Source organism: Eucyclogobius newberryi, unplaced genomic scaffold, assembly GCF_026437365.1.
Source record: "Eucyclogobius newberryi isolate DKJ021-1_F unplaced genomic scaffold, fEucNew1.0.hap1 SCAF_1, whole genome shotgun sequence".
Lineage (NCBI taxonomy): Eukaryota > Metazoa > Chordata > Actinopteri > Gobiiformes > Gobiidae > Eucyclogobius > Eucyclogobius newberryi.
Window position 1 is genome coordinate 8,166,359 of NW_027315723.1, and position 26,082 is coordinate 8,192,440.

The 26,082-nt window shown below is 41.5% G+C and overlaps 2 protein-coding genes across 7 annotated transcripts in view; both read right to left on the reverse strand.

Moving 5' to 3' along the window:
• The window catches only part of LOC140370580 (uncharacterized), a 153,691-nt gene that overhangs the window by 15,924 nt on the left and 111,685 nt on the right, over nucleotides 1-26,082 (reverse strand). The gene's annotated exons all lie outside the window — the stretch shown is intronic.
• The window catches only part of LOC140370157 (rho-associated protein kinase 2-like), a 62,249-nt gene that overhangs the window by 11,796 nt on the left and 24,371 nt on the right, over nucleotides 1-26,082 (reverse strand). For all 5 annotated transcript variants that reach the window (XR_011928353.1, XM_072457419.1, XM_072457213.1 and 2 more), the window contains exons 9-26: nucleotides 23,202-23,293; nucleotides 19,826-19,985; nucleotides 18,108-18,204; nucleotides 16,999-17,078; nucleotides 16,144-16,192; nucleotides 15,553-15,688; nucleotides 13,178-13,269; nucleotides 11,179-11,425; nucleotides 8,850-8,956; nucleotides 8,029-8,188; nucleotides 7,101-7,261; nucleotides 6,583-6,767; nucleotides 6,271-6,340; nucleotides 3,930-4,033; nucleotides 2,494-2,680; nucleotides 1,874-1,958; nucleotides 1,121-1,215; nucleotides 316-504 (exon numbers count right to left, since the gene is read on the reverse strand). Coding sequence is in view for 4 of the 5 variants with exons in the window: in XM_072457419.1 (XP_072313520.1) it covers nucleotides 316-504; nucleotides 1,121-1,215; nucleotides 1,874-1,958; nucleotides 2,494-2,680; nucleotides 3,930-4,033; nucleotides 6,271-6,340; nucleotides 6,583-6,767; nucleotides 7,101-7,261; nucleotides 8,029-8,188; nucleotides 8,850-8,956; nucleotides 11,179-11,425; nucleotides 13,178-13,269; nucleotides 15,553-15,688; nucleotides 16,144-16,192; nucleotides 16,999-17,078; nucleotides 18,108-18,204; nucleotides 19,826-19,985; nucleotides 23,202-23,293 (2,296 nt within the window). In the remaining variant the exon portion in view is untranslated. The remainder of the gene's footprint in view (nucleotides 1-315; nucleotides 505-1,120; nucleotides 1,216-1,873; nucleotides 1,959-2,493; nucleotides 2,681-3,929; nucleotides 4,034-6,270; nucleotides 6,341-6,582; nucleotides 6,768-7,100; nucleotides 7,262-8,028; nucleotides 8,189-8,849; nucleotides 8,957-11,178; nucleotides 11,426-13,177; nucleotides 13,270-15,552; nucleotides 15,689-16,143; nucleotides 16,193-16,998; nucleotides 17,079-18,107; nucleotides 18,205-19,825; nucleotides 19,986-23,201; nucleotides 23,294-26,082) is intronic.

Here is a 26,082-nt window from a genome sequence, read left to right on the forward strand (position 1 = left end):
TCTTACTTGTACATGCGTTTATACTGAAGACCTGCATGTTTTCTTACTTGTACATGCATTTATACTGAAGACCTGCATGTTTTCTTACTTGTACATGCATTTATACTGCAGACCTGCATGTTTTCTTACTTGTACATGCATTTATACTGAACACCTGCATGTTTTCTCACTTGTAAATGTGTTTATACTGAACACCTGCATGTTTTCTCACTTGTACATGCGTTTATACTGAACACCTGCATGTTTTCTCACGTGTACATGCGTTTATACTGAACACCTGCATGTTTTCTCACGTGTACATGCGTTTAAACTGACCGCTTGTAGATCGTTCATCTCCCTCTGGTACTTGATGATGGTGCTGTTGAGTTTCTCCTTCTCTGTTCGGAGCTCCAGCTGAAGTTTGCGGTTCTCCTTCTCTTTGCGGTGGACTGTGGTATCTGTGCCACGCTGCCCCTTGGTGATGGTCTCTCTACGATTCATCACCTCTGCTAGCTTATTCACGGCCTGCCGGCAAGAACACACAAGCGTATTGAACAACAGTAAATGTTATGATCAACAATGATAAGGTCAGCCTACTTAAAAAGAGAAAGAAAGTAGAAAAAAGTGCATCAAAATAATATTACAATACTAAAATCTTGAGTTATTGAGTAGATGTAACAGAACATAAGCACTCTCCCCTTGTTACGACAGGATAAAAAGCAGAACCCTGGACAGTAATAATTGCCCATAACAAGAGCTCTTAGTCAAATGTTGAAATAATCTGCTGTGCCATCTATTATAAGCAGGATGAGTCAGCCTACTCTGCATCAAAACCATTAACCTTTCATTTACTTTTGATTCAAAGGAGCATTATGCCTGGGGTGTTCCTCCTCTGCCACCTCTGTTGTCAAGAACGTCCCAGGGCAGACGAACAGGGCCATTCTGTGCCCCAGGCCTCTCCCACCACCCCGACCAGGAACTGTTGCTTTAAACTCTGAATAACAACTGTCTTTTTTTTTCTTTTTAGTGAGGCTGTCAGAGGTGTTATTTATTCAAACCCTACAAAAGTGTGATTTGAGCAGAGGCCTGGTGTGAATATTACGCAAAGGTAGTGGAAGAAAAAAAGGCCTGTGGGCCGTACCTGGATCTTGAGTGTTCTCTCGTTCTGCAGCTGTTTCTCATAGCACACTTTGAGGGTGCTGTGCTGCTTCTCCACCTCCTTCATCTTCTGCAGCTCTGCACCACACAAACACACACACACACACACACACACACACATACGTTAGGTTTTGCTCTGTGGGGAATGTTCATTGATATTACATTAATTTGCTACAAACTGATATAATGTTGAAGGATTTATCTCATGTGTGCAGAGTTCAGCCCCCACAATGGGATAAGTATCTGGCCTTTCATATAAAACTTGGGCCCCAGGCATACCGCATTTCCCACACTATAGGACGCACTGGATTATAAGGCCCTCTGTCGTTTTTTGAGAAAGTTAAAGGCTTTTAAGTGCCTCTTATAGTGCAGAAAATAGGGTATTTAAACTCTACTGAGTGACATTTTAGACAATAAATAGACTAAAATCAAAGCAATTATGTCATTACAGGTAGCCCAAAACTACTCACATCTTTATTGTGAATGGGCTCGCCTCTCCACAGACCTTACTCTCACTCTCTTTGTTTGAGTCTTTCAAGATTGAAATGAAAATGAATGGAATAAATCTGAAGAGGCTATATCACCTATTTCTCCTCAGATTACGGTAATTAAAGTTTTACATCTTTTTGTCCTTGAACAGACATCTATGTACTTGTGATCAGACCTGCAGTGTTCTAACTGCATTCATTATACTATCAGTGCCGACTTAAACAATGGAGGGGCTGGAGGCACTCACGCGTCTGGAGCTCTTTGTTCAGCTCTTCCTTCTCCCCGGCCAGATTGGCCACGTCCACAGTCAGAGTGCGGTTTGACTCCTCCAGCTGCACAGAGACAAGGAACAAGACATAATCACATTTACAGGAAAATAATGGAGCAAAATGACTCATGATGGTTTAATGGAACTTGGTGTAAGAATAACCGATAGTGTAGTTAACAAGGGTGGTCAAAAAGTAGCAACACAGACACTTATCAATATTAAAACTAGTATTAAAACTAGATACTCATTTCAACTACCGAACCGATACTACAATATTTACATTAAGAGGACAAAATTGGACGTTTCTGAATCGTTCTAGAATCACCTAGACCTACTTAGCAACTAGTATGGAACAATACGATAAGAAACCACTATTATTTTGTGTTAAAAATAATCACGTCTATGTATCAATATACTCATACAACGACTGACCAAATAATCTTGAGATCCTATTAATTAACTATGATCAAATTGTGATGTTTGTGCTCATACTAATAACTATTATATCTCTCCTGGGCAAATTCTGTCTGTACCAATGAGCCAGATTGAAGAGAGTGACTCAAAATGGTCCACACTGCTTTTCATATCCAGATTCTCACTGCGCTGATGGTGGCCTCTTTGTCGCTCAGCTCCTGCCTGTGTCGGGCCATCATGTCCTTGATCTCCAGCTCCTTCATGATCTTCTCCTTCTCCAGGTCAGAGTACAGCTCCTCAGCAATGGAGCGAGCCAGCTGCTCCGAGTCCGCTTTGGTCAGACTGGATTCCAGCTGCGACGCCAGAGACTCCCTGTGGACACGGAGGACGGGTTAGTTCTGTCCTATGTTCTCACTGGGGGGTCTGTGTTCGACAGGGAGACAACTTCTGGTGTGATCCGATCTTTGAATACAGATCCAAATAATGTATGTGAGGAGAGAGAGGGTGATTCCATTTGTGTAAACCGCTGTGAAATCCCTTCTAGTCCAGCATGAGCTTTGATTTTGGTCCCAGCCCTGGTTTGGTCTGGGGACGAGAATCTCAAGGGGACTTAAGATTCAATACATAATACATGGCTCACAATAATTGATTTATTGCACGGGACTCTCAGCAATAGCAGCGATATTTCATTGTTAAACCACTAACTGCACAACCTTAATATGAAATACACACATTTTAATCATACAAATAAATCAGCGTGTAAAATAAACAAAAAAATGCTTATGTTGATATACTCATACAACAGAAAAATATCAATAGTGTTTCAACAGATTCAGTCCAGCTAGTTTGGTTTCATTATTAACATGGTACACTACACGCCGCACAATGACTGCACTATCAATCCATCATAGATAGATAAATTTTATTAATCCTTTGCTGAAAATGGTATTGTTGCAGCAGCTCCTCAACACACGACCTGCAGCTGCAGATAGTGTGCTCTCCTCTGTCCCAACTGGCCACATTGCTGAATGTTGTTATTTCAGATGAATTTAATGTCATATAAAGCTACATTTCAAAGTAGGTAAAATTGAAATAAAACATTAAAAAATAGACAATGAAAGGTTTCAAACTTAAAAATGCTCTGATCTGCAGCCTGTCCTCATGGAAAAGCCATTTCAGAACAAAACTCCATTTCTCGGAGTGCACGACAAAGTAAAATCCTATTTCCAGTTTTCCAACAAGGACATCCTCTAACATTCAATAGAACAGCACTTTAAAGTTTATTCAAGTTTTAAGAACATTGCATTTTGTGTAACGCATTTTTGAGTTCTTCAGTTTTCTTAATAATAATGAGGCATAATCTTCATGAATGTGCTGGAAAATTATGCATTTAACCCATTCTGCAATGTCCATCTGTGGCAGTAGACCATTGGCATCCAGTCAATTATTCTAGACAAATCTATAAATACTTAAATATAAATATCCAAAGTACTTAAATCAATACAATTCTTGATTCTGCTTATCTTAATGAATGTGGATATTATATCACACTGTAACACAATATCTGTCGGGGAATATGCTTATACAATATGCTGGTTAGACTCAGCGTTCTCCTCCTCACCTCTCCTCCTGGTACTCTGCGATCCTCTGCTGCAGCTCTTTGGACTGCCTGCTCCTCTCCTCGCGCTCCTCCTTCAGCTCTCGGATCTGCGTCTTGTACAGAGTCTGCAGAAAACAAATGTAACTCGATTTAACTTTACCCTTTCAGTGTGGCCCTGCCGTCTGTGGCGGTCTGATCTGATGTGGTGGAACGTAGGGGACAAAACTTTGTGCAAGTGTATTTACATTTTACTGGGTTAAAAAGTCAAACTGCAAACAGCAAATGTTCTGGCTGAGTTTGAACCCAGATCAAGTGGCAGAACACACATGATCGTCAAAATAATATATGAATGAATAAAAAATAAAAGCAATGTATTCAACATTTCTTAGGATAAATAAACACAACTGTCCATACGAAAAGGGCAAATGAAGTTACCCTCTACTGGCACACAGATGAGTGAAGCTGATTCACAACAAGGCCTAAAAAAACAAGAAAAAACCAAGATAATCTTTATTTAACCTGGTAAAATGCATTGAACTTGTGCGACACAACCTCAAAGAAATCAGCTTACATAACCTCAGTTCAGACTGGAGATAGTTCCAAGCTGTGGGAGCAGCATAACAGGCTTACTTCCACCAATCAGTCCGGGAACAGACGAGCGATAGATGTCACATGAGTGCAGGGTAAAGTGACCTCCAACTCTTTGCACAAGAGCGCACAGAGCACAAGTAGAATTAGCCTATAGTTTAAAATCAACCTCCGAGCACTCAAAGAGGGACACACAGATCACACTGATGGGTGAGTCACATTTATTGATTACCCATCTTCCAATTGGCCATCTTGAAGACAAACACAACACAACTTCAACCCATTATTGACATGTTATACCAAGTTTTAAAGCTTAGCATTTTACAATGTGTTGGTGTTGTAAAGTTGAAATGATGTATGTTGCATCTGCGCTTTGGAAATAGGAGCAAGATTGCCCCTGACCAACTGGGTCTCATCTGGAACTAACGTGTTCAGATAAGATAACAGATAAGAGAACCTTTATTTGTCCCATAATGGGGAAATTCCGGTGTTGCAACACAGATTATGCACAGAAGTGGAATAATAAAAACAGATAACTGTTATATGCACAGACATTATTGCACCAGGATGATTGACATTATGTCACAGCATTTCACATCAGTATGACAGTTTTGCACATGATTATGAAGATGAATGACACGTGTTCAGGACTAACAGTGTTTGTTATAAAGTCTGACAGCAGCAGGAAGGAAAGACCTGCGAAACCTTTCCTTCACACAGCGAGGGTGAATCAGTCTCTCACTGAAGCTGCTCTCCAGGGCGGACAGAGTGTCCTGCAGGGGGTGAGACTCATGGTCCAGCATAGATGTGAATCCAGCCAGGATCCTTCTGTCCCCCACCTCCTGCACCGAGTCCAGAGCACAGCCCAGGACGGAGCTGGACTTCTTGATGACTTTGTCCAGCTTCTTCCTCTCCCTCTCTGTGATGCCGCTGCTCCAGCAGACCACACCGTACAGGAGGGCTGATACCACCACAGAGTCATAAAAGGTCTTCAGGAGTGGCCCTGTCACTCCAAAAGACCGGAGCGGTGCAGCAGGGAGATGACGTCGTCCTCCACTCCAATGCCAGGCTGTTATACAAACTGCAGCGGGTCCATGGCTGAGCTCACGGTGGAGCGAAGGTGGTCCAGGATCAGCTCATCCAGTGTCTTCATCTGAATGGACCCGAGGTCCGTAAAGCTATTGAGGTCTATGGCGCGCGGTGTCTTTGGCACTGGTACCAGACAGGAGGTCTTCCAGACCTGTGGTACCACCCTCAGCTTTAGGCTCATGTTGAAGACATGCTCCATAACTCCACAGTTCATCTGCGCAGGACTTAAGGAGCCTGGGGCTGATGCAGTCAGGGCCTGCTGCCTTCCTTGTTTTAATTCTCTTCAGCTCTCTCCTCACCTGTGATTGGCAGGTGGACTGTGTGCTGGGGGGATGGGTGAGTCCAGGCGGAGTTGTGATCGGGTCGGCCGAAGCAGAGGTGTGAAGAGGAACGGGTATGGGCCAAAGTCCAGCTGTGGAAGTGAGAGCATGCAGCTGCGCAAGGGGAGGGGTGGGTGATTGATCAAATCTCAGGAAGTGAGAATTTAGATCATTTACCCACTGTCAGTCCCCCTCCGTCTGGACAGGGGGGATTTTGACCCATGAAACGGCTCCTCCACACTCCCTGAATGTTCTGTTAAGTTACTTGTTACTTGTTATTACCAACTAACGATCTATGAACCGCTATGTGTTCTTAGTAAATAATTAATTGAGTAAGGCATTGTGGAGTGTGTTTTTGGACTTACAGTGAAGTAGGTTTCTGCCTCCAGCTGGTCCTTGAGCTCCTTCAATAACCCATCCGCCTCCTGCTTCTCCCTGTGCCAAGAAAGATGTTAGCCAATTTTTTAATCACTTAAATGTTTGGATTAAATATCAATTTAGTGTTCAAACTGAGCATTTTGAAATACTAATGTAGGAGCACGATGAAACGATTTAAACAGGAAGCATTAATGCTTTGCAGTGAATGTAATTTAAACACTGCTGAAAAGATCTTTGAGTCAAGTGAAGTTGTGTGGATGAGCAAATGCTGGTTTCAGTTGGTCGAATGTGTCAGTTACCGGCGCAGTTCCAGGTTGTTCTTGTCGAGAGCGCTCTTGAGCTCCAGCAGGTGGTTGAGCTCCTGTTTGAGCTGCTTCTCGGAGGTCTTGAGCACAGTGACCTGCTGCTTCTGCATCTTCAGCTCTGCCTGGGAGAGCGAGCGGCTGTGGGCCTCCTGGTCCAGACGGGAGCTCAAGGACTTCGCCTAAACACACCAGACAAAGTCAATAAGCGACGGTACATCCAAAATTTGATCACTCCATACATGCCCTAAAATAATTGAATTCTGACCGAGTACTCGAGTAAGTGAGCATTTCTATCAGAGCACTTATCCTGAAAACATAACTGTATCCATTTAAGTGGTCCGTCTCTGTATTACTCTGACCATTGAACGTGCACGACAACCTGTTATAACCCTTCTTTTAGGACTTAAATGTTAACCCTGACCTAGCAAAAACAACAACAAATAGTTGATTCTAATTCCACCCATAGTTCTGCACAGAGCAGCACAATCCCTGAGCTAAAGTGGACAGTTCACCTCCTCACACAGCTGGTCCTTCTGCCCTCTCAGCTCATCGAGTTTGAGCTGAGTCTGTTTAAAGTCACAGTCCAACATAGAGTAGTCCTTCTCCATCTGCAGAAGCTGGTTCTCCAGCTGAGCCTTGAGAGCCCGCTCCTCGTGAATGGTCCGCTCCATCTCTGCAGCAAATCAACATGAACATGAGCCTCCACCAATATGACTTAAAGCACCAGTACACCGGAGTGTAGTAAACATACTAGATAATAAACATACTAGATAATAAACATACTAGATAATAAACATACAAGATAATAAACATACAAGATAATAAACATACTAGATAATAAACATACTAGATAATGAACATATTAGATAATAAACACATTATTGTTCTCTTATTGTTTATCGTTTTCTCCTGACGCACTTATGCAGCTGTAATAAAATATAATAAAATGCACTTATTTTTATTAGGTTAGTGTTCAAGTACAATGTCATAAAGTCAACCTTGACCTTATGTTATAGCTGTACATTAAGTGTATACCATTTGTATAGCATTTGGCATAAAGTTCAGAGATTTGAGTTCTGAGATTTGGCATTTGGTTGACCAAAACCAGCGCACACGGAGGAAACCTACACAGGCACGGAAAGAACATGCAACACACATATGCTGACAATGAAAGCAAAACCACTGACATGCCATTGCCCAAGGACACAATGGCAGTCTGCACAAGTCATGGATGAACACACTGCATGCTTTCTGCAAACAACTCCCTCCTCTAAAATGCTTTGGCCCTGTGTGGTCCTAATTAAAATGTTGGTTTCTCAAAGACATGTGTTTAAGAGAGCTGGGGAGGAAATGGGTCCTGAAATGAAGATTAGGTTTGTCACTGTCATCTGTCATCTCTAGCATCTGTCTAGTAGCTCTTAGGGCAGTGTCATGATTTACCCTTCTGGGCCTCAGACTTTGCCTCCTGCAGGGTCTGGGACAGGTGGTGCTTGTCGTCCAGCTTGGCTTTGGTGGCTCTGTGCTCAGCCTCCTCCTGCTCCAGGCTCTGCTGAACCTGCTTCAGGTGGAACGTCAGCTCGATCTCCTGGTTACTCTTCTCCTATGGGACAACAGGAAATATGTGGTGTTACGCGTCACAGCAGTAAAAGCTCCCCACAGAAATACTTATGGAGGCTTACATTGCAATTTTTCTAATCATCTCAAAGTTTGATTGGAGAGTCCATGCGGTAAATAGTTATAATAGTCTAAATTAAATGGTGAAAAACATAGAAAGTAGTGCAGAGTTTTAAAACAGAATACCTCTTCCTGTGTCATTAACACTGAAAACATCCATCCAAAAGGCAGTGCAACAATTTACGTTTGAAAAAGGCATTTTTCTGTCCGTTTAAACATTTATTTAGTTTAATCATAAGCTAACATTAGCCAATTGTTTTTTCATTTAATTACTCACCCAATATTTCAATATCATAAATCTAAACATAACCATGAACGCTCTGATTGAACAAACTGAAAATGTTTTGTTTACATTACATATATTTTTGAAATATATTATAGTTTTTTTCTGTCTTGAGTTTTCAGACCATCTAAAACCGAAACAATTCCAGTATTTTGAAAGTATTTCCAACTTAAACTCCAATACAGGTACAGGTACTGATTTGACAGACATGACGTCATGGTTCTCTGTTCCCTGTGGACTGGTGACAGTAGAAGAGCTGCAGAGGTGTTGGCCTGTGTGGTTAGAGAGTGAAGAGCAGACTGACCTTCTCCAGATCATTGAGCTTCTCCTGCAGCTGCTTCTTCTCTGACTGAGCTGCGGACACACCCGTCTTCAGCTCCTTCAGCTCCTCTTCCAGCGCAGAGATACGTCCTGTTAAAGACAAACACATGCAGTAAGTACACGACACGCACTTATGGACGGAACAACAAAAAAATCACTTCAAAATGTACATTCATGAGGAGCATACAACTTCAACATGAGCCAATAACTCCTTTACAGTCTACCTTTTTCTCCCTATAGGTCATTTGTTCTTTTATAGTCAGATACGCCAGGTTAAACAAACCAAGTCCAAACAGGCAAACACAACAGCTCTAAGTAACCAAGTCAGCTTCAGTTACTGCGGTGCGTGTCACAACATCACAATAAGTAGTAGTTGCAGTAATAATCGTAGTAGTAGCATAATCCACTCCACACTTATTGCTCCTTAGATGTTTTCAGCGTGAGTATTTAACAGTCCCACCCTCCAGAGCACACAGCCCATCTTTGTCCAGCCTGTTCTGAATACCCTCCCTGTACCGGCCCAAATGCCCCCCAAAAAAAGCCTTTTTCCACGTGCATAAGAACACCTCACTTTTACCACTTCGACTCCTTCCACCTTATGATCCACTATTTCCCCTCAAGTCCGCTACAAAAGCCGGCGAACTCTACCGTGATGTCATGTCTCCATTTGACAAAACATGTTTACTTCTGAGCCTGTTCTGCTGGACTGGCCTTTCCTGACTGATAAAACGCTGGTGCGATTGAGAAGCCAAATGACAGAGGAGGGTTTAAAAGCATCACAATGGCGGGCCGGCTGCCAGGGCTAAGTGGAGCCATGGAAGCAGGATTTAAAGTCTTATAAAGTCAAAGAGGTAGTAAAGACACAGAGGCTTTACTTACAGGGACAAACAATGGTCAATCAAAGCGTGTGTAGGTTGTTTGTTTCAAGAATTGTGCGATTTCTTTTTTTAATACTTCTTATACATCGGGGAAGCTGCAGTGAACAAGTGACACAGAGTGATTTGATAGATTGTATCACGGTTACTGAGAACCGAACAGGGAAAAAACAGAAAATCAGACTGAACAAGACAAAAGAAAGTGAATGAAACAGACAGAAAAAGAAGACTAGAGATTGAAAAATATATGTATTGTGAGCAGTTAGCCTAATAATCTTGAATTTCCCCCTGAGCACAGCTGCACAAGGCTTTTAACGGAACAAAAGAGTTGACAGAAAAGTAGAAAGTAGAACACTCTCTCAAAGAACTTTTAGAAATTCTGCGGAGTCAAAGTAATTAGTACTTAATCAATACGACTTCAGTAAAGTACAAATCCTGAAAAACGTTACCGTGACGACCGCCCTGTGTTTGAGAAGCCGCAGAACCACACGGACTCCACTGACTCCACTCCTCCTTCATGGGCTTTTTCCTCATACAATTGGTAATAAAGTTACAGTGGTCCTGGTGGTTCTAAATGGCTCTTATTCTTTACCTGCAGCTTAAGAACGTCTTAAGAGGTCGTTCCGTCTCCGAACGCCTCGGGGACAAACAGTACAGGGCTGTGCCAAATTGTCCTTGTCTGCCACATGTGGTGACTGCAGGCTGTGTGGAAATGACTCATTCATTTGTGTTGGGGATTCTCATAAAAGGCTGATGAAAGTCATTTGTGACAGTGGTGTAAAGGGTTACGCATTAACCCCCTGACCAGAGGGTAAGATGTAGATATCCTGTTATTCTTACCCACACTGCCCCTGGGGAATTAATTGAAAGACTGATAGAGATTGAGTCATGTGAAATTATCAATTATTTTGGATTTTTTTTTTTTTTTAATGTTCGTTACTAAAAAACATTTTCACTTTACTTTGCAAAGACCAAATCAAATTGAATCAAAGGGTTTTTGTCCACATTACCAAGCCCCACTTCAGCGGATCATTTTATCCTCGGAAATTCAAGTCGCAGAACGTAAAATATTCCTTAGAGAACAAATAAAATCACGTTAACTCCAGCAGAAGGAACAAGGATTAACCAAAATATGTGTAAGCAGTGGAAAGAAGGAGATGTTTGGACTTATGCCATTTCCATATTTTGTTCTCAATTAAAAGTGCTTTTGGAAGTTTCCAGTAAAGAGTTTGTCACGTGTTTGCCTCCACTAAGATGGTGTTCTCTTCTACCTTGCACTTACTCAATAACGTGTTTTCCATACCGTGATATCTGACGTATACCTGAGCATCACCTGCTTGTTTCCATGGAGATATATACCGTACATCTAATACCAGGTGGTGGAGCGTTGACTTAGAGCGGTTACAGTTCCCGTACACGAGTGTTCTGGCCGCTCACCCTGCAGGTCGTGGATGGTGTCACTCTTGTTGCTCTTCTCTCTCCTCTCCATGTCCAGCTCTGTGTGCGTCTCTCTGAGCTGTGTGTCCAGCTCCTGTGTGGTCACCTCCAGCTGACCACAGCGCTGCTCCCGGTCCCTCAGGCTCAGCTCCAGGGTCTGCACCTGCTTCTGGACCTCTGATTGGGCCTTCTTCAGCCGGGCCACGCTCTCCTTCTCCTCCACCAGCTGCAGAGCACTTTCCTCCAACTGGCAAGACATCATTTTACTTGCATTATTTTACTTATAATACACACATAGACATACTGATGCATAAACTAAACTCTCAAAAAGTCTGGACACACCTCCTGACCAGGACTAAACCATATTCAAATATATACAGGTGGATCTAAACTGGGACTAAGCCAGGACTAGAATAAAGCCAAAACAGAGAGTAACTGTCAGAACTGTGGTAGGAAATAAATGAATATAGATTTCAAAAGGCAAGTATGAGTAATATTCCAGTCTAATAACAAGCAGGCCACAGCCAAAGACAGAACGAGAGCAGAACGTTGCGGAGCTGCAGATCAGGGACAATCATGTGCTTTTACTCATGTAAAAATGATTTGACTTTGACAGTAGGGCAGACATAATCCAGGTATGTGTAGGTCTACGTTTTAACAAGCGTCTGTTATTGGTAAAATGTCCATTCAGGGGCCTCCAATCAATTGCCCTTCAATATGGCAACAAATAAGAGTGGTGCATTTAAACAAGAAGACCATGAATATCGTATCGAAACTGCCAAAGTAAGTTTATCTGTCAAAGCATTTTCCATGTTTAGCGTTAAAATCGACTAATCCAAGAGTGGGAGGGGCCCTGCTGAGGTAGTTTCACAGAACTATTGAACCATATTAATTGGACTATTCGGTTTTCTTGTGGATGTCTCTGTGGTGAAGTAGACAAAAGGTTCTCTTTCCTTTACTTTGCACTTACACACAGCGACCACCAGAAAGAAGAAGAAGAACCAGAAGAATCACAGTTTTACTTACTTACTTTTAGACAAACATAAAGTGTGAACAAGCAATGACTGTTCATACTAATTAATCAAATGCAAATAAATTAGGATCATCAGTGCAAATAGTTTCATTTGTGCATATTCACGCAACTTAACTCATTTTATGCAAATTGTGCCTATATCATCTGATTGAAAGTATAACAGCAGATGTTTAAGAGCAGATGTCATGATTATGATCATAATGTGTTTGGTTTGTTCAAAAACTAACCCCAACAGTTGACTAGAAGCTTAACTATTAGATTGATTTGGAAACATGTGTTATTCTCTGTACATTGTCAACTTCACTGAGATGTTATATTTGTCTTATGGGTAATCAACACCCAACTGTTCAAAGAATTCTCTAAATTAAACTTTCCTGTCAAAATAGTAGAAGTTATTTTCAAGAATAATGAGGTAAAAACAAACTAATAAATATTTGAACGATACAACAAAAACAGCACATCCGGCCGGTCTGGGGGCCCTGAACTTACATTTGCCCTGGGCCCTCACACTGCTCGCTCTGCCACTGTCTTAAAGCACAGCCACCTCTTTAAAAGCAGAAATTATGGATAAAAGAATAATAATTGTACACATTTGTATTGGCAATTTTAAGATGTTGAAGTGAAATTGAATGGTTAAGAAGAAACTATTTTATCATTCTTATGCACAAATGTTTTATTTTATTTTACATCTGGAAATTAACTAGAGACATTTGACCTGCTCCATCTCACTTCACTACAGATATATACTGTAGGAGGATGGGAGGGCATCTGACACACAGGGATACAAATTATTATCTTATTTTGCTATAACACTTAAAACATTGCATCTGGTTAGTCCAATGCTATGTTCATATAAAATAAATAAAATAAATAAAATAAATAAAATAAATAAAATAAATAAAATAAATAAAATAAATAAAATAAAAGGATGGGAGGGCATCTGATATAAAAGTGAAGGCTCCTCACTTGTTTCTGCAGCTGCAGGTTCTTCTCATTGGAGATCTGGGAGTTCTGGTTCCTTCTCCTCAGTTCCTCCAGCTGGTCCCTCAAGTTGTTTACTGACGACAGAATAAAATAACTATAGTGACAAAAATGTAAAATGACACATTGTTGTGTTTGCATTAAATCCTATAATCTAATCTGAATAAACCGAGTCCCTGAAGTTACAGAGGACAGAATATTCAGGGGGGATAAGTAGCTGCAGCTGTATTAAACTCATTCTCCTTATGTTCTTTTGAGTAATATCTTTGAACGGTACATAATAGAAAAGCAGTAGCGTGTAGTGACTTTTATGGATGAGCAAGTAGACTTGGGGTGTTCTGTATTTAGTGGACAATGCAAAAGTGAAAAAAATAATAAGAATCTAGGATGCAAAGGGCAAAGACTGAGCTAAACATAAATACCTAAATTAAATGCTGATTGGATTAAAAAAAGATTATTTCAACAACCGATTGTGTTAAAATGCTGCCTGCATTTCTAACTGACATGTAGTGATTAGAAACATGAACAGAGCTTCAGCTACAAACAAACACTTCTCTAAAATATCGTTTTTGTCTCTGTTTGTTGAAACTTGCCGCTGCTGTTGCTTCACTTCTCCTCTGCACATGCTCAGTTAGGGCAAAACCTGCAAACATCCTCGATTCCCACACAGGTTTATTCAGCGTGGCTTGAGCACAGATCCATGTGTTTGAGGATGTGTGGTCCATGTGCAAACCTCTAACAGAAGCTGCTTTCCGCTCTGATTCGAAGGTCTGAGGTTCTATGTTAGCAGTGGAGCATGAACGGGCCTCTGAACACGCTCAAGTTGACTTTTGATTTTTCGAGCTGACTTCCCAACACATTTTATTCTATACCTTCAAGCTCAAACTGGAAATATTTTGAACACCATTATTTATTTATTTTTCGCTTGCCTCTCTTCCATACACATGTACCAGTGCAGCTGAAGCATGAAATGGGGAGAGACATTCGGCAAACTCTTGAGGCCGGGAAACAAATCCACGTGTGCAACGCCACTACATCACTGAATCATTGGACAGCACAGCAATACCTGCATTTAAGGCTTGAATGCTTAAAACGTTTTGCTTGTCACCTAGCCCCGCCCACCCTGCACTTACTTGCAATTATATGTATATTTAAAAAAAAAAACATGTGAGGGTTCAAAAACTTCACTTCACAACAATGTTTTAATGAAAATCTCCTGCTTGTTACAGTGACATTTCACTATGAAGAGGCAGGTCCCTCCGTTATGCAGTTGAATTTAAAATAATGACAACATTTGGAAACCATAAACTAAATCTCCCCAATGTAGATGTTTGAGCGCCCTCTGCTGTCAGAGGAAAACAACATCAATAAATAAATTAAGGGGTGTCCAACCCCCCATTTAATCCGGCCTGCAAAACATTTCTAATTTATATTTATCACATTTTTATCGATAGAACTTCATGTCCCACAATCCTTTGCAGCACCCGTCCCTCCCCCAGCTGCTCAGCGCTGCTGTGCTGGAGCGTCTTGTGGTCTTGTGCAGTGTCAAATGTGCCGACTAAAACGTGACAGATTTGACTTGAGCAGAAGTCTGGGACGTGGAGGAAAGGAGCGGGTTTTACGGACGTTAGAGCCAAACAACAAGAAAACAAACTTCTGTGAGCAAAACATCCAAACCAGTGCAAAACCAGGATAGATCAGGAGCCTCAGGTAAAAACATACTATTGTAACTTATTCTTTTTAAGCTATAGAACCTGTGTCCTCACCCATGTCCCTATAATAATAAATATAATAAAGATAAAATAACAGACAGAGTGAAGCTGTTGTGAGCTCTGACTGTGTCCACACTTATGTGACACTGTGAACACAAACAAAATGCACTAATTATATTCACTATATGAAGAGTTTATTCTCACTAAAGCTTAAACTATAAACATAGTGTGTTTAAATCTAGTTCGAGCAGCAACAGGTCTTTGATATCAACGTTTCATAGCTGCAATATTTACTGGGCTATATATATATTTTTATTGTTTTATTTTTTACAGTATGTAAGGCCCACGGCCCTATGCTAATACAGTGTAGAGCCATGTGCTCTTTGTGAATATAAAACGATCAATGGTCTATTCATGAATGAGAGGCAGTTTTTTTTACCCCGGAGAAGAAAAGCTTGTGAACAGGATTGATGAAGCATCAATGAAGCAAAAGACATCTCTATGTATGTTTTTGATGAGGGAGCAGCAATATAATGTGGCAAAAACTCACAAAAGCATTTAGTGTATAATATGTGCCCTTTAAATTGAATACATAGACATGAATTGTGTGTCATTTGAGCCGCAGTCCAGTGGTGGACATGTTCTCACGTTCGTTCTCCAGCACTCGTTTGCGTTCCGTCTCCAGCTCCACCTTCCTCAGGTGCTCTGTGCTCTGGTGCTGCAGCAGCGCCCGCTCCATCTCCAGCTGTCGAAGAGAAGCCTCCACCCTCTGACGCCCACTCATCTGAACAACCACAGCACAACAACAGCACATGACAGCCAGAGCCACATGACACATGATATACATTTATTACATTTGTATACATCAGAGAAACATTTTGAAGAATTATGGCACATTCAGGCTAAAACATTTGCAAATAAAGTTCCAAAAATAGTGCGAGTAATACTGTAGTTTTAGCTAATCTCGTAGTCAGGTTTCAAAACTTTAAGGTGAAAAACTAGCTATAACATTGTGTGTATGTGTGTTTTATATTTTCTTTTCTTTTTTATTATTAATTGATACATTTTTGGTTTAGAAATGGTAGATGAAACCTAAATCAATGGTCAAAGATGTTGTTTTTTTGTATTTAAATGTGTATTAAATTGGTAGACTACTCACATAGTTTAGCTGTAGTTTGTAATATCTTATGTAATATCTTATGTAATATCTTAAGCACTACATATAATGGGGACGCTCACCTCTTTGTCCAGTTCTTTTACCAGCTTGTCTAAACGGTTGGTTGCGTTCCTAAAGAGAAAGACAGTTGTGTCAAAAGTACATCAGGACCACTGTTTAGTCCTTGTAAAGTCTAATAACAGCTTAATTTAGTCCAAGATTAGTCCTGCGACAGTCCTACTAACGACGTCCTGGCTTTAACATGGTTTGCTACAAGTTTAGTTCAGTTTTTTCATTTATCTAATTGCAATTACTGATCTATTCAAAGTGTTTTTTCTATTGAAAGCATTTCTAATATCCTAGTTAAAATATTCGATTTAAGATTATTTTTAATAGTTATTTATGAAAATCTGCTGTTGAACTTTGCGTGGCAACAGTGGAATTTCCAACTGTGAGACAAATAAAGGTTCTCTTTATCTCATCGTTTCAGTTTTAATACCAATATCAATGTAAGTATCTACCAATACTATAGAATATCTGACGAGAGACTTAATCAATACTTAATATTTATTTCTATACAACATTATAAGCTTGATCCAAATAATAGAATAATGTATTTATCCTTCCACTACAGAACAGCACTATATATATATAAGATTCAAATACTGTAAGAACTGTGACGATGCACAATCCAATACACTTTGTGATACTTGATTGTAGTATCGGTGCATCTCCTCATGTACCTACATAATGAGCAGTTGATGCGAATGAATCTCAGCTCAAAATCCATAATAATATACTTGTTAAAAATGACATCATACCCAAACAGTAGGGATTGCTCTATCTCATTATAATGTTATTTTGAAGTTGAAAGCAGTACTCCTGAGCTCTAGCATCACATCAGCGGCTCAGGTAGAAGCAGTGTGAATGTGTCTCACTTGCACTTCTGCTCCAGCTCATCCTTTGCCTGCATCTCATGGTCCAACTTCTCCTCCAGGCCATGGACCTTCTTCTGGAGCTAAGCACACGCAGAAGAAGAAGAAGAAGAAGAAGAAGAAGAAGAAGAAGAAGAAGAAGAAGAAGAAGAAGAAGAAGAAGAAGAAGAAGAAGAAGAAGAAGAAGAAGAAGAAGAAGAAGAAGAAGAAGAAGAAGAAGAAGAAGAAGAATCAAAAACTAAACAACAACAACGTCAGCCTCCTACATCCTACACCTTCACATGTTCCTCTCGACCTTCACCACCAGTGTCAAGTCCCTGAAGAAGATACTTATTTGTCTGCAGAGGTTTTATCTAATGAGTTTTAACTATTGTTAGTAGGAGATATTTCTGAGCGGATGAAACAGCAGATGATGCCACCGACACACACAGACTCGATTTAATGCTGTGGTAACACTAAACACAGCAGATGGTGGGGCAGGAAGTATTTACAGAATAAAATCAATGTAACTAACCATGAAGCTTATGTAACGATCAATAGTGGAGGTTTTTTGTAAAGGTAGTGAGGGTAAGATTTTAAAGGACGCATATTTTGTGAATGTTTGTGATAAAATCCTCTCTGACAAAACCCCAGCACCTGCAGCCGGTCTTTAGTTTGTGCTATTGAAGCCTCCAGCAGTGGGAGCCTCAGGTCCTGTTCCAATACAATTACACAGAAGCTATTTTGACAAAAGATTATCTCTGTGTTTATTATATTAGATGAGCTGTATGCTGTGCGCTAATCACAAAGCAACTTGATTCAATCTGGCAGAGAGTGGCATTTTTTGTAATGTTTGGCAAAAACTGTTATGCAGGATGACTCAAAACACTTGAGTGCTATGTTCAATGTGTGATTATATTATATTATACAATTTTAAACATGCATGTATTGAAATAAACACAGAAACAAATATAATATAATACAAATAAAATATAAAAAATAGTATTCTTTTGCACATATTGCGACTAATTATAAGTAAATATTTAATAATCCATAAATATGTGTTGCCATGGTGTTCTTTTAGGCCATTGTAACAGTGAGAGCAGAAGTGTGATCCTCCGTCCCAGGCTCACCTCAGAGTCCTCGTTCTTCTCCTTCTCTTTTTCCTCCCCGTGGTCTTTACAGTTCTCTAGGTCCTCCTCCTCGAACACCTTGCCTCGGTTCAGCAGCCTGAAGGAGGGCGTGGCAGAAGAGGTCACATTTTCTGGTAAATGGAATCATATTATCCTGTTTAACTTAAATGATGCTTTAAAGCACAGATAATTGACCACCACCAATGATGACAAAGTGGATGGAGAGTTAACCCAGTTGTAGGTTGTGTGTTGTTATGTCCAACACTCAAACAACTCAAAAACCAAGACTAAAAAACACTTCAAATACATGTAGTATTCCTGAGGGGGGGTCTGAGGGTCCTTTCCCAAAACATTTTCCACAACAATCCTGTAATTTTCAGTTTTCTGGTGCATTTTAGTTGCAAACATAGTAACCGTAGTACTAATTTTATTGTGAAGTCCACCCAAAGTCGGTAACTTTCTCTGCTCAGCCCACGCGCTCACATGATGCTGAGGAAGACAGCAGAGTGCAGCCCAAACTCCAGAATATATGTCTAACTATAGGAATCCTGCACATTTTCAAAAACACGTCGACATTTGGAATAACTTTGACTCAGCGTGAATAACAGTGTCACGGTTTGGCTCAACAACTTGATGATTGTACGTCTCGTTTCATTGTCTTCATTTGAGAGACACATGAGGCAAATAAGCAGCTGTGATTGGATCATCTAAAAATTGGACAGTTTTCTGATGCTCTACAATCTGTGGTTTGTGCCTTGAAAGTCTAGAGTCCACTGCAGAGGTGCATTATCTGAACTAAATTATAAACAAATAAAAACATCTCAATAGTCCATTCTGTTTAAGGTTCCTGTCCCATGTCATAAAAGACATAGAAAAAGCTAGAATATTTCCCTCTCACTCACACTGTTCCATTCACCGTCTCCGCACACGGGATTACAGCTGATGTGAAAGGAGTCAGTCTGCAGCGGAAAGCCCAGCCCGGGTGCACACAGCAGGGCATTATCCACAACCTGGTCCTGATCCTGGGCCAGGGTAAGTCCAGACCCAGATCAGACCAAGACCTGACCTGAGACTCGACCAGAGCACAAGGCCCCAGTGTGGAGCAGACAGGAGTGCTTCACATAGTAACTACACATATTATGCTGTTTGGGATCAAATATTTCATTTTTAAAACTCGTATTCTGTGGAATTTAAAAGTCCCACATTTTTAGACATTTAAACTGGCAAATGGCTGTAAACATTTTCACACATGTTTTGAAAGTAGCAATAGTATAGGACTAGTGGAAAAATATGTTTCAAATAAGATATTCTGTGATTAGTTTTACAGACATGTCACGTTGTCTAATACATCTAAAGCCTGTTGGACTGACATAATGTTGTCTGAATAGCGTTATCGGAAGAAAAAAAATATATATCTATCAATTTTTGTCATATCGCCCACCCCTGCTTATGGGTAAAATAATACTAACTCAGGATTGAGACACATCGCAGACTTTAGAGTGTAATTGATAGATGACCAATGAGTTTCCTTGATCCTGAACTTGATTCTGTCCGAGTATTGGCCAGACTGAGATACTCTGTACAGAACATATGACCCATCCACCATTAATCCACTAATCCCCTCTCAAAACAGTGACCCTACGGTTACTGGGCACGATCTGAGCCACTACAGACAAAACCCCCTGCACACTTCTGCCCCCGTGTGCTGCAGAACTCACTGGTCCTCTTTGAAGAAGGTGAATCCGACGAAGGGCAGCTGGTTCCCCGTGAAGGCCTTGGGCGGAGGGAAGGTCTCCACGTCGCGGCGCTCATCCTCAAAGTCGTCGAAGTTGCTGGTGTCGATGTCACTGTGGAGCTCGGGGACCACGGGGGCCACGGCTGGGGGCGCACACAGGAGAGGTGAGGGTACTTATGATGAGTCAGGGTTTTAAAGTAGCACTCAACACCTTTGCCATGGTATTTTGATGAAGTGAAGTGATTTTTGTGGAACACATGGAGTCGTTTAAAGAGCCGAGTGATGCTGTGGAGCAGGAGCTGACAAAGGGGCTTTGTGCCTCTCAGACCCACTCACAGAACATGGCCTGTCCACTTGAACCTCCTGACAACACTCACTCCAGCAGAAACCAGCCTGATCCATGGAAGCACGGCTGAAGTGTTAGAATTTATTGCAATATGTGATGGCTGTTAAGTTTAGCAATATCTGTATATATCTGTGTTATATCATAATACATTTTCATGCCATAATGTATTATACAAACTGTCAAAATAAAACTTAAGGAGAATAAATGGACACCTGGCATGCTGCAATGTCAAATAAATATGGGAAAATTCTGTTTCTGTAATTTCTTTGTGATTGTAATGCATATTTTCCTGCTGCGTGAAGCACTTTGAATTGCCTTGTGTATGAAATGTGCTCTACAAATAAACTTTCCTTGCCTTGCCTAAATGGCTAAAGGCTAATTTAGAATATGTATAAATCATCCAAAAATATCAGCCTTTTTCATACTTTTCATTGTAAAAACAGTACATTTCTGTCAGTTGGAAGATCTCTGTGTTATTGCGACACATTTTGCTATATATTGTGCAACTATAACGATGTCAGAATCATGGCATTCTTGTTCTACCAGATGTAAAGGAGCAGGCAGCGCATTCTGTGAGCTCATATGCTTCAGTCAGACTGTGAGGAGCGGTTGTCCTGGTTTGGCCCATAGACTTCAAAATTAGACCTTGGCCCTCACTGTGGACCTCATTACAGACACATGTGACTAAACAGCAGTGATCTTCTGCCCCTCACACACTTGTAACTCCTGACCATGAGAAGCACGAGCGGGGCAGTGTGGCGAGGAGAGGAGCCACGGCCGACCCCTGTGGCTCTGCTTCCCAGCATGCTCTCTGCTAGTGGGCTGCTAATGACAGAGAAAGAGAAAGAGAGGGAGAGGGATTGGGAGAAAGGGAAAGGAGAGAGAGGGATCGAGACTAACGGAAAGTAGGGGACCCCTCTCATTAAGGGCCGACCCATCCAGACACACCCACCACACCGGGGCCGACACAGTGGCTCCCTGCACTGCATCAGAAACACATCTCTGTACGTTTGTGCAAACATGTTCCGGCAGCTGCTCCCTGTCTCATATCCAGCATTTCTTTAACCAAACCGGACGAGATGGCGACATTTTCAACACATTCATGTCTCGAACTGTATAAATGTTTAAATACTGTCCTTGAACTACATCATTATTTCAATAACACTTTGGGAATATTAGGTAAGATCTTGTGCTGGGCTTGGTCAGGACTACTGAAGCTGGAGGACGTTTTGGGCTAATGGGGGGAAACTGGAGGAAACCCACCCAGACACGGGATAAACTCTGCATAGAAAGGCCTGCCTAGAGGTGAAAGATGTATCAAAATAGGCATAACTTTTGTTTTACAGGGTTTAATTTTATATTTCTGAACTTAATCCATTCAACATTTTGTGCAATATTTCCAATGAAGACATTTATAGGCATTCATATGAACACATTCCTGATGAGTTGTTGCATTACATTCTAACCATGCAGGACCAGATCACTTTCACTGTGTAGAAGTCTGGGTCCCTGGTGGCCTGGAGCTGACAGGGGTACGCAGGAGTCGGGGGGCCAGGTCTTTTTTTAATCAAATCCACCTGAGCTCTAGAGAGAGGGGGTCTGTGTGGTGCTGTACCCACACACAGAGCTCCTCTTCAGGCCAGACGTCCTCCAAGACCGGCCTCCTTCCTCACCACACAGGTCAACACAATGAAGAATGTAGCATGGGTGAACTCAAGGGCGATGTGTGCGAAATAGAAAATATTAAAGTTGTTTCGTTAGTGGTGTAAAGCGGCCTCTGTCAAGCCCCGATTTGAGTGACAGCTGTGTTTAACAGTCAAAACATGGAAGGAAGAAATTAAAGCCCCTGATTTTTACTGCCTTAAAATGTGGAAAACAGAACAAATTCATAGCATTCATTACAGTTTGCAGAGGTCCAAACTTATTCTTCACTTTCCAAACGCATTTTAGAGCTTTTCAGACCTTTCCAAGGCCAGAGCATTAAGTCCTTGCACAACAACACGCTTTATAATTAGATGGAGACAACACTAATTTTGACCTTACACTCCGTTTTTACGACATATCTGTACTGAGGCAAAAATTATTATACTCATCTACATGGACAAAAAATTTAAACAAAGCCTGCTTGAATCTTCTAAATAGTAATTGAAACTTTAGTTAATGAACAGGGTGAAGGTTCTGAAAGGAGTTTAGAATGGTAAATGTGTTAGCAGCAGTAAATTTAACAGTTTAGGCCTGTTAATGGCAGCAGAAGTCATCACTAACACAAGTCATTCACATTACAAGAACTTCCAGCACCCATTATTTTATGAATTATGTTTAAAATGCACATGAACGTTTCTTAATACAACCATTATGGCCATTTGCAGCCAAAAGTGCTGCTTGTGGACAGGGACGACGGGGAAGAAGTGAAGGGTTTCAACAGGCGGATCTTCCAGACATTGTCACTTGTCAAATGTTTGGGTTGGGTACAATGCATCTTATGGTAACATTTATATTCTAATTGTATATGAAATAATCCTGCCAAGAAGTGGGAGATGTGTCCAAAAATGTGGCGATATGTAAGTTTATAGACTGATTAAAACAATTAAAAATGACTTCAAAAAGAGACTGAAACATCCGGCGCCATCACTGCCATCACCCAAAAAAGGGCATAAAGATGTGTTTTTTTAATTAATTGGATTGTTCATTCACGTTTTTGCGATACTTGAACCTCAAACAAGACATTTACGGACACATTTCAGCCCATCATTGATGCAGTGTGAAATTATTGTCTGAACATCATTGACACACCTAATCCCGTTATGGTCAAAGTCTTTACCACATAAATGAAAGAATAAATAAACGTACAAATAAAAAAATGCACTTTTCTGCTTTAAATTCTCCTATAGTGAATCAGAAATGACAAACAATAAATCACAGGGATGTTCTCAGCAGTGTGTAGTAAAAATAAAATAAATACGGTTCCATTACAATTCCATTAGGCCCATTCATAATTCGTTTTTTTACTTACTTTCTCTGATGTTGTCAAACGTCCACTGCTCGTTCTTAAAGAAGGGGTGCTTTTTCACTTCATCCACTCCGCTTTGCCCCAGACGCACTTCCCTGGACACAGCGACCAAAAATTAAAAAATGAAAATACAAAAATGTACGTTTGTTACTTTAAAATAATCCTTCTCATTGTGAGATCGGGACCACAGGCCGATGACTAGAATGGACTAAAAACTAGGCTCCGGTAGATCCAGAGGAGAAACTTCTTCTCACTCCTAAAACGTGAACACAAGCGTGAGTCTATTCCTCGCGTCTGTGGTCAGAGGGGTGTGGTCACTGTAGTCAAGAGTTTGCACCGTGTGGGACATTCCAGACACGGCCAAGAGGAAGAAAGGAAGAGTGAGAGAAAGAGTGTGAGAGGTGGTGGGGAGAGCAGGGATCAAAAAAGGAGGGGAAAAAAGAGGGAGAGAAATAAAAATCAATGCACGTTTTAAAGGAGAAAAAGAGTTGGAAAATGTTGGAAAGGAAAGAGAAAAAAAACAAACTTCAAAGTTGGAGAAGAGGGAGAGGAGGAGGAGGTGAGGGAAAGAGAGAGCAGTGATTGGAAGGTCTATGGGATTAAATTAATTGGGTTTGAGTTTGGTCACAGATGCCAGAGAGTGAGAGAGACAGAAAGAGAAAGAAAGAAAGAGAGAGAGAGCAGGAGTTTGGAAAATGTGTCTTATGAGCTCATAATGTCTGTATTCATTGTACTTGACTCATAGCTTGGGCCATTTGAGAGCTGAAATAATCAAAACAAGCAGGAGAGGGAGTAAAAAAACAAAAAAAACAATGTGCACAGACGCTGGTGATGGAGCAGAAACAGAAACGTGTGCAGTACGGGAAAAGGATTTGAAAAAGGTGCGTGCCAAAACCCACTGTGGTCTAAGAAAGTAAACCGCTGAGAGAGAGGGAAAGAGAGCGGGGGGAGGCTCAATTCAACAACGTGTATGTTTTTGATGAGGGGATAGTGTTATAGCCATGGATGAAAGCTAAAAGGAGAGGCATGAAGGTTCCGGGCCTTTCTGTGTGGAGTTTGCATGTTCTCCCCGTGTCTGGGTGGGTTTCCTCCGGGCACTCCGCTTTCCCCCATCAACACGACACATGCACCATAGGTAAAATCCTCCAGCGAAGGTCGTCCTGACAGGTCGCCCCAGCGGCATTTAAGGATGGGTCAAATGCAGAGGACACATTTCCCCATGGGGACAATAAAGTTGACCTTGTCCCTTTCTTACCGTATTATTACTTTACTTTTAAATCATTGTAAACCGCAATATTGGTGTAAAACAGGTCCATCAATTAACAAGCAGCAGATTTTGATTTAATGGACAGTGGGTTTGGATAGATGAAATGGAGAAAACATAAATGTGATGCTCTCAAGCCTTGAATGCAGGACAATACATGATTACACAGAGGTATGAATCAATCAAAAAGATAATGATGCAGGAACACTTAAGGTTTATGATTGGGAGGCACAGAACATTTGAACATGAACAGCTCTGTCTATATCAGGCAGGTCTAATCTATGGCCTGGGGGCCAAATGGGGTCATTAATGTGGCTATTTTTCATGACCCTCCAGTGTCTTGTCTTGGCCTCCTTGTCCTGAGAAGTACTTTTTACAGTAAGTTTCAAGTTTTCAACACTTATAACCTCATATAACTAACATTTTAGTGTGTTAACTGAATTTAGGTGTGGTGACGCATAAGACATCAGATAAGAGCAACTTTTTGGAACGTCTCATGATATTAGGTCAAGTTACATTTTCTTGTCCCTTAGAGGGATATTTGTTGTGTGGGTGCAGAGTCCAAATACAATAAAATGCAAAACAATAAGAATAGTACAAACATTGAATTAAAATCAATACAATTGACATAATCACGCACCAGTCCTGGACATTGTCCTTAAATCTCTAACTCCATGTGGGACAGAACCAGTAGATTAAGTGTGTCAGGCGAGTTGAAGAGTGGAGCTGAAAGGGATAGGAATAAGGTGGGCATAGGATCCACCCCTGCCAGCCTCCCCCCTCCACACTGGAGGGTTGGGGGGGGGTCTAGGGTAGTGGATCCACAGCCTCGCCTCCCCCCTCCACACACTGGAGGGTTGGGGGGGGGGGGGGGTCTAGGGTAGTGGATCCACAGCCTCCCCCCTCCTCACACTGGAGGGTTGGGGGGGGGTCTAGGGTAGTGGATCCACAGCCTCGCCTCCCCCCTCCACACACTGGAGGGTTGGGGGGGGGGGGGGTCTAGGGTAGTGGATCCACAGCCTCCCCCCTCCTCACACTGGAGGGTTGGGGGGGGTCTAGGGTAGTGGATCCACAGCCTCGCCTCCCCCCTCCACACACTGGAGGGTTGGGGGGGGGGGGGGTCTAGGGTAGTGGATCCACAGCCTCCCCCCTCCTCACACTGGAGGGTTGGGGGGGGTCTAGGGTAGTGGATCCACAGCCTCCCAGAATGGATTTGTATGTTTTTGAGGAGAGACATTGAAGAAGGGATGAAGGATTATTTGAACAATTACTCTTACATCTCAGAGCGCTGTAGCGCCTCCCGGAGGGCAGCAGTTCATATTCTGAAAACAGACCATGAGACGAATAATTTAAAATCTTTCGAGCCTGATTAATCAAAGCTTCCTCCTCGTATAATGATTGCAGGAGCTGTTTCATGTTTTTTCTGCTTTAGAGCTGTTGTAACCATGTTTGGCAGTCTGGCTTTACACTGGGCTGTGAGTGAACCATATCAGGTCCCCATGTCTTATCTGACAATGCTAGCCAAGACTGCATTTGAAAATATGTCCCTGATCTCTGGCCACACATCGAACAAACGTAGCCCTCTGGGAAAGTGGAGTCTTTGTGCCAGTCCACACATAG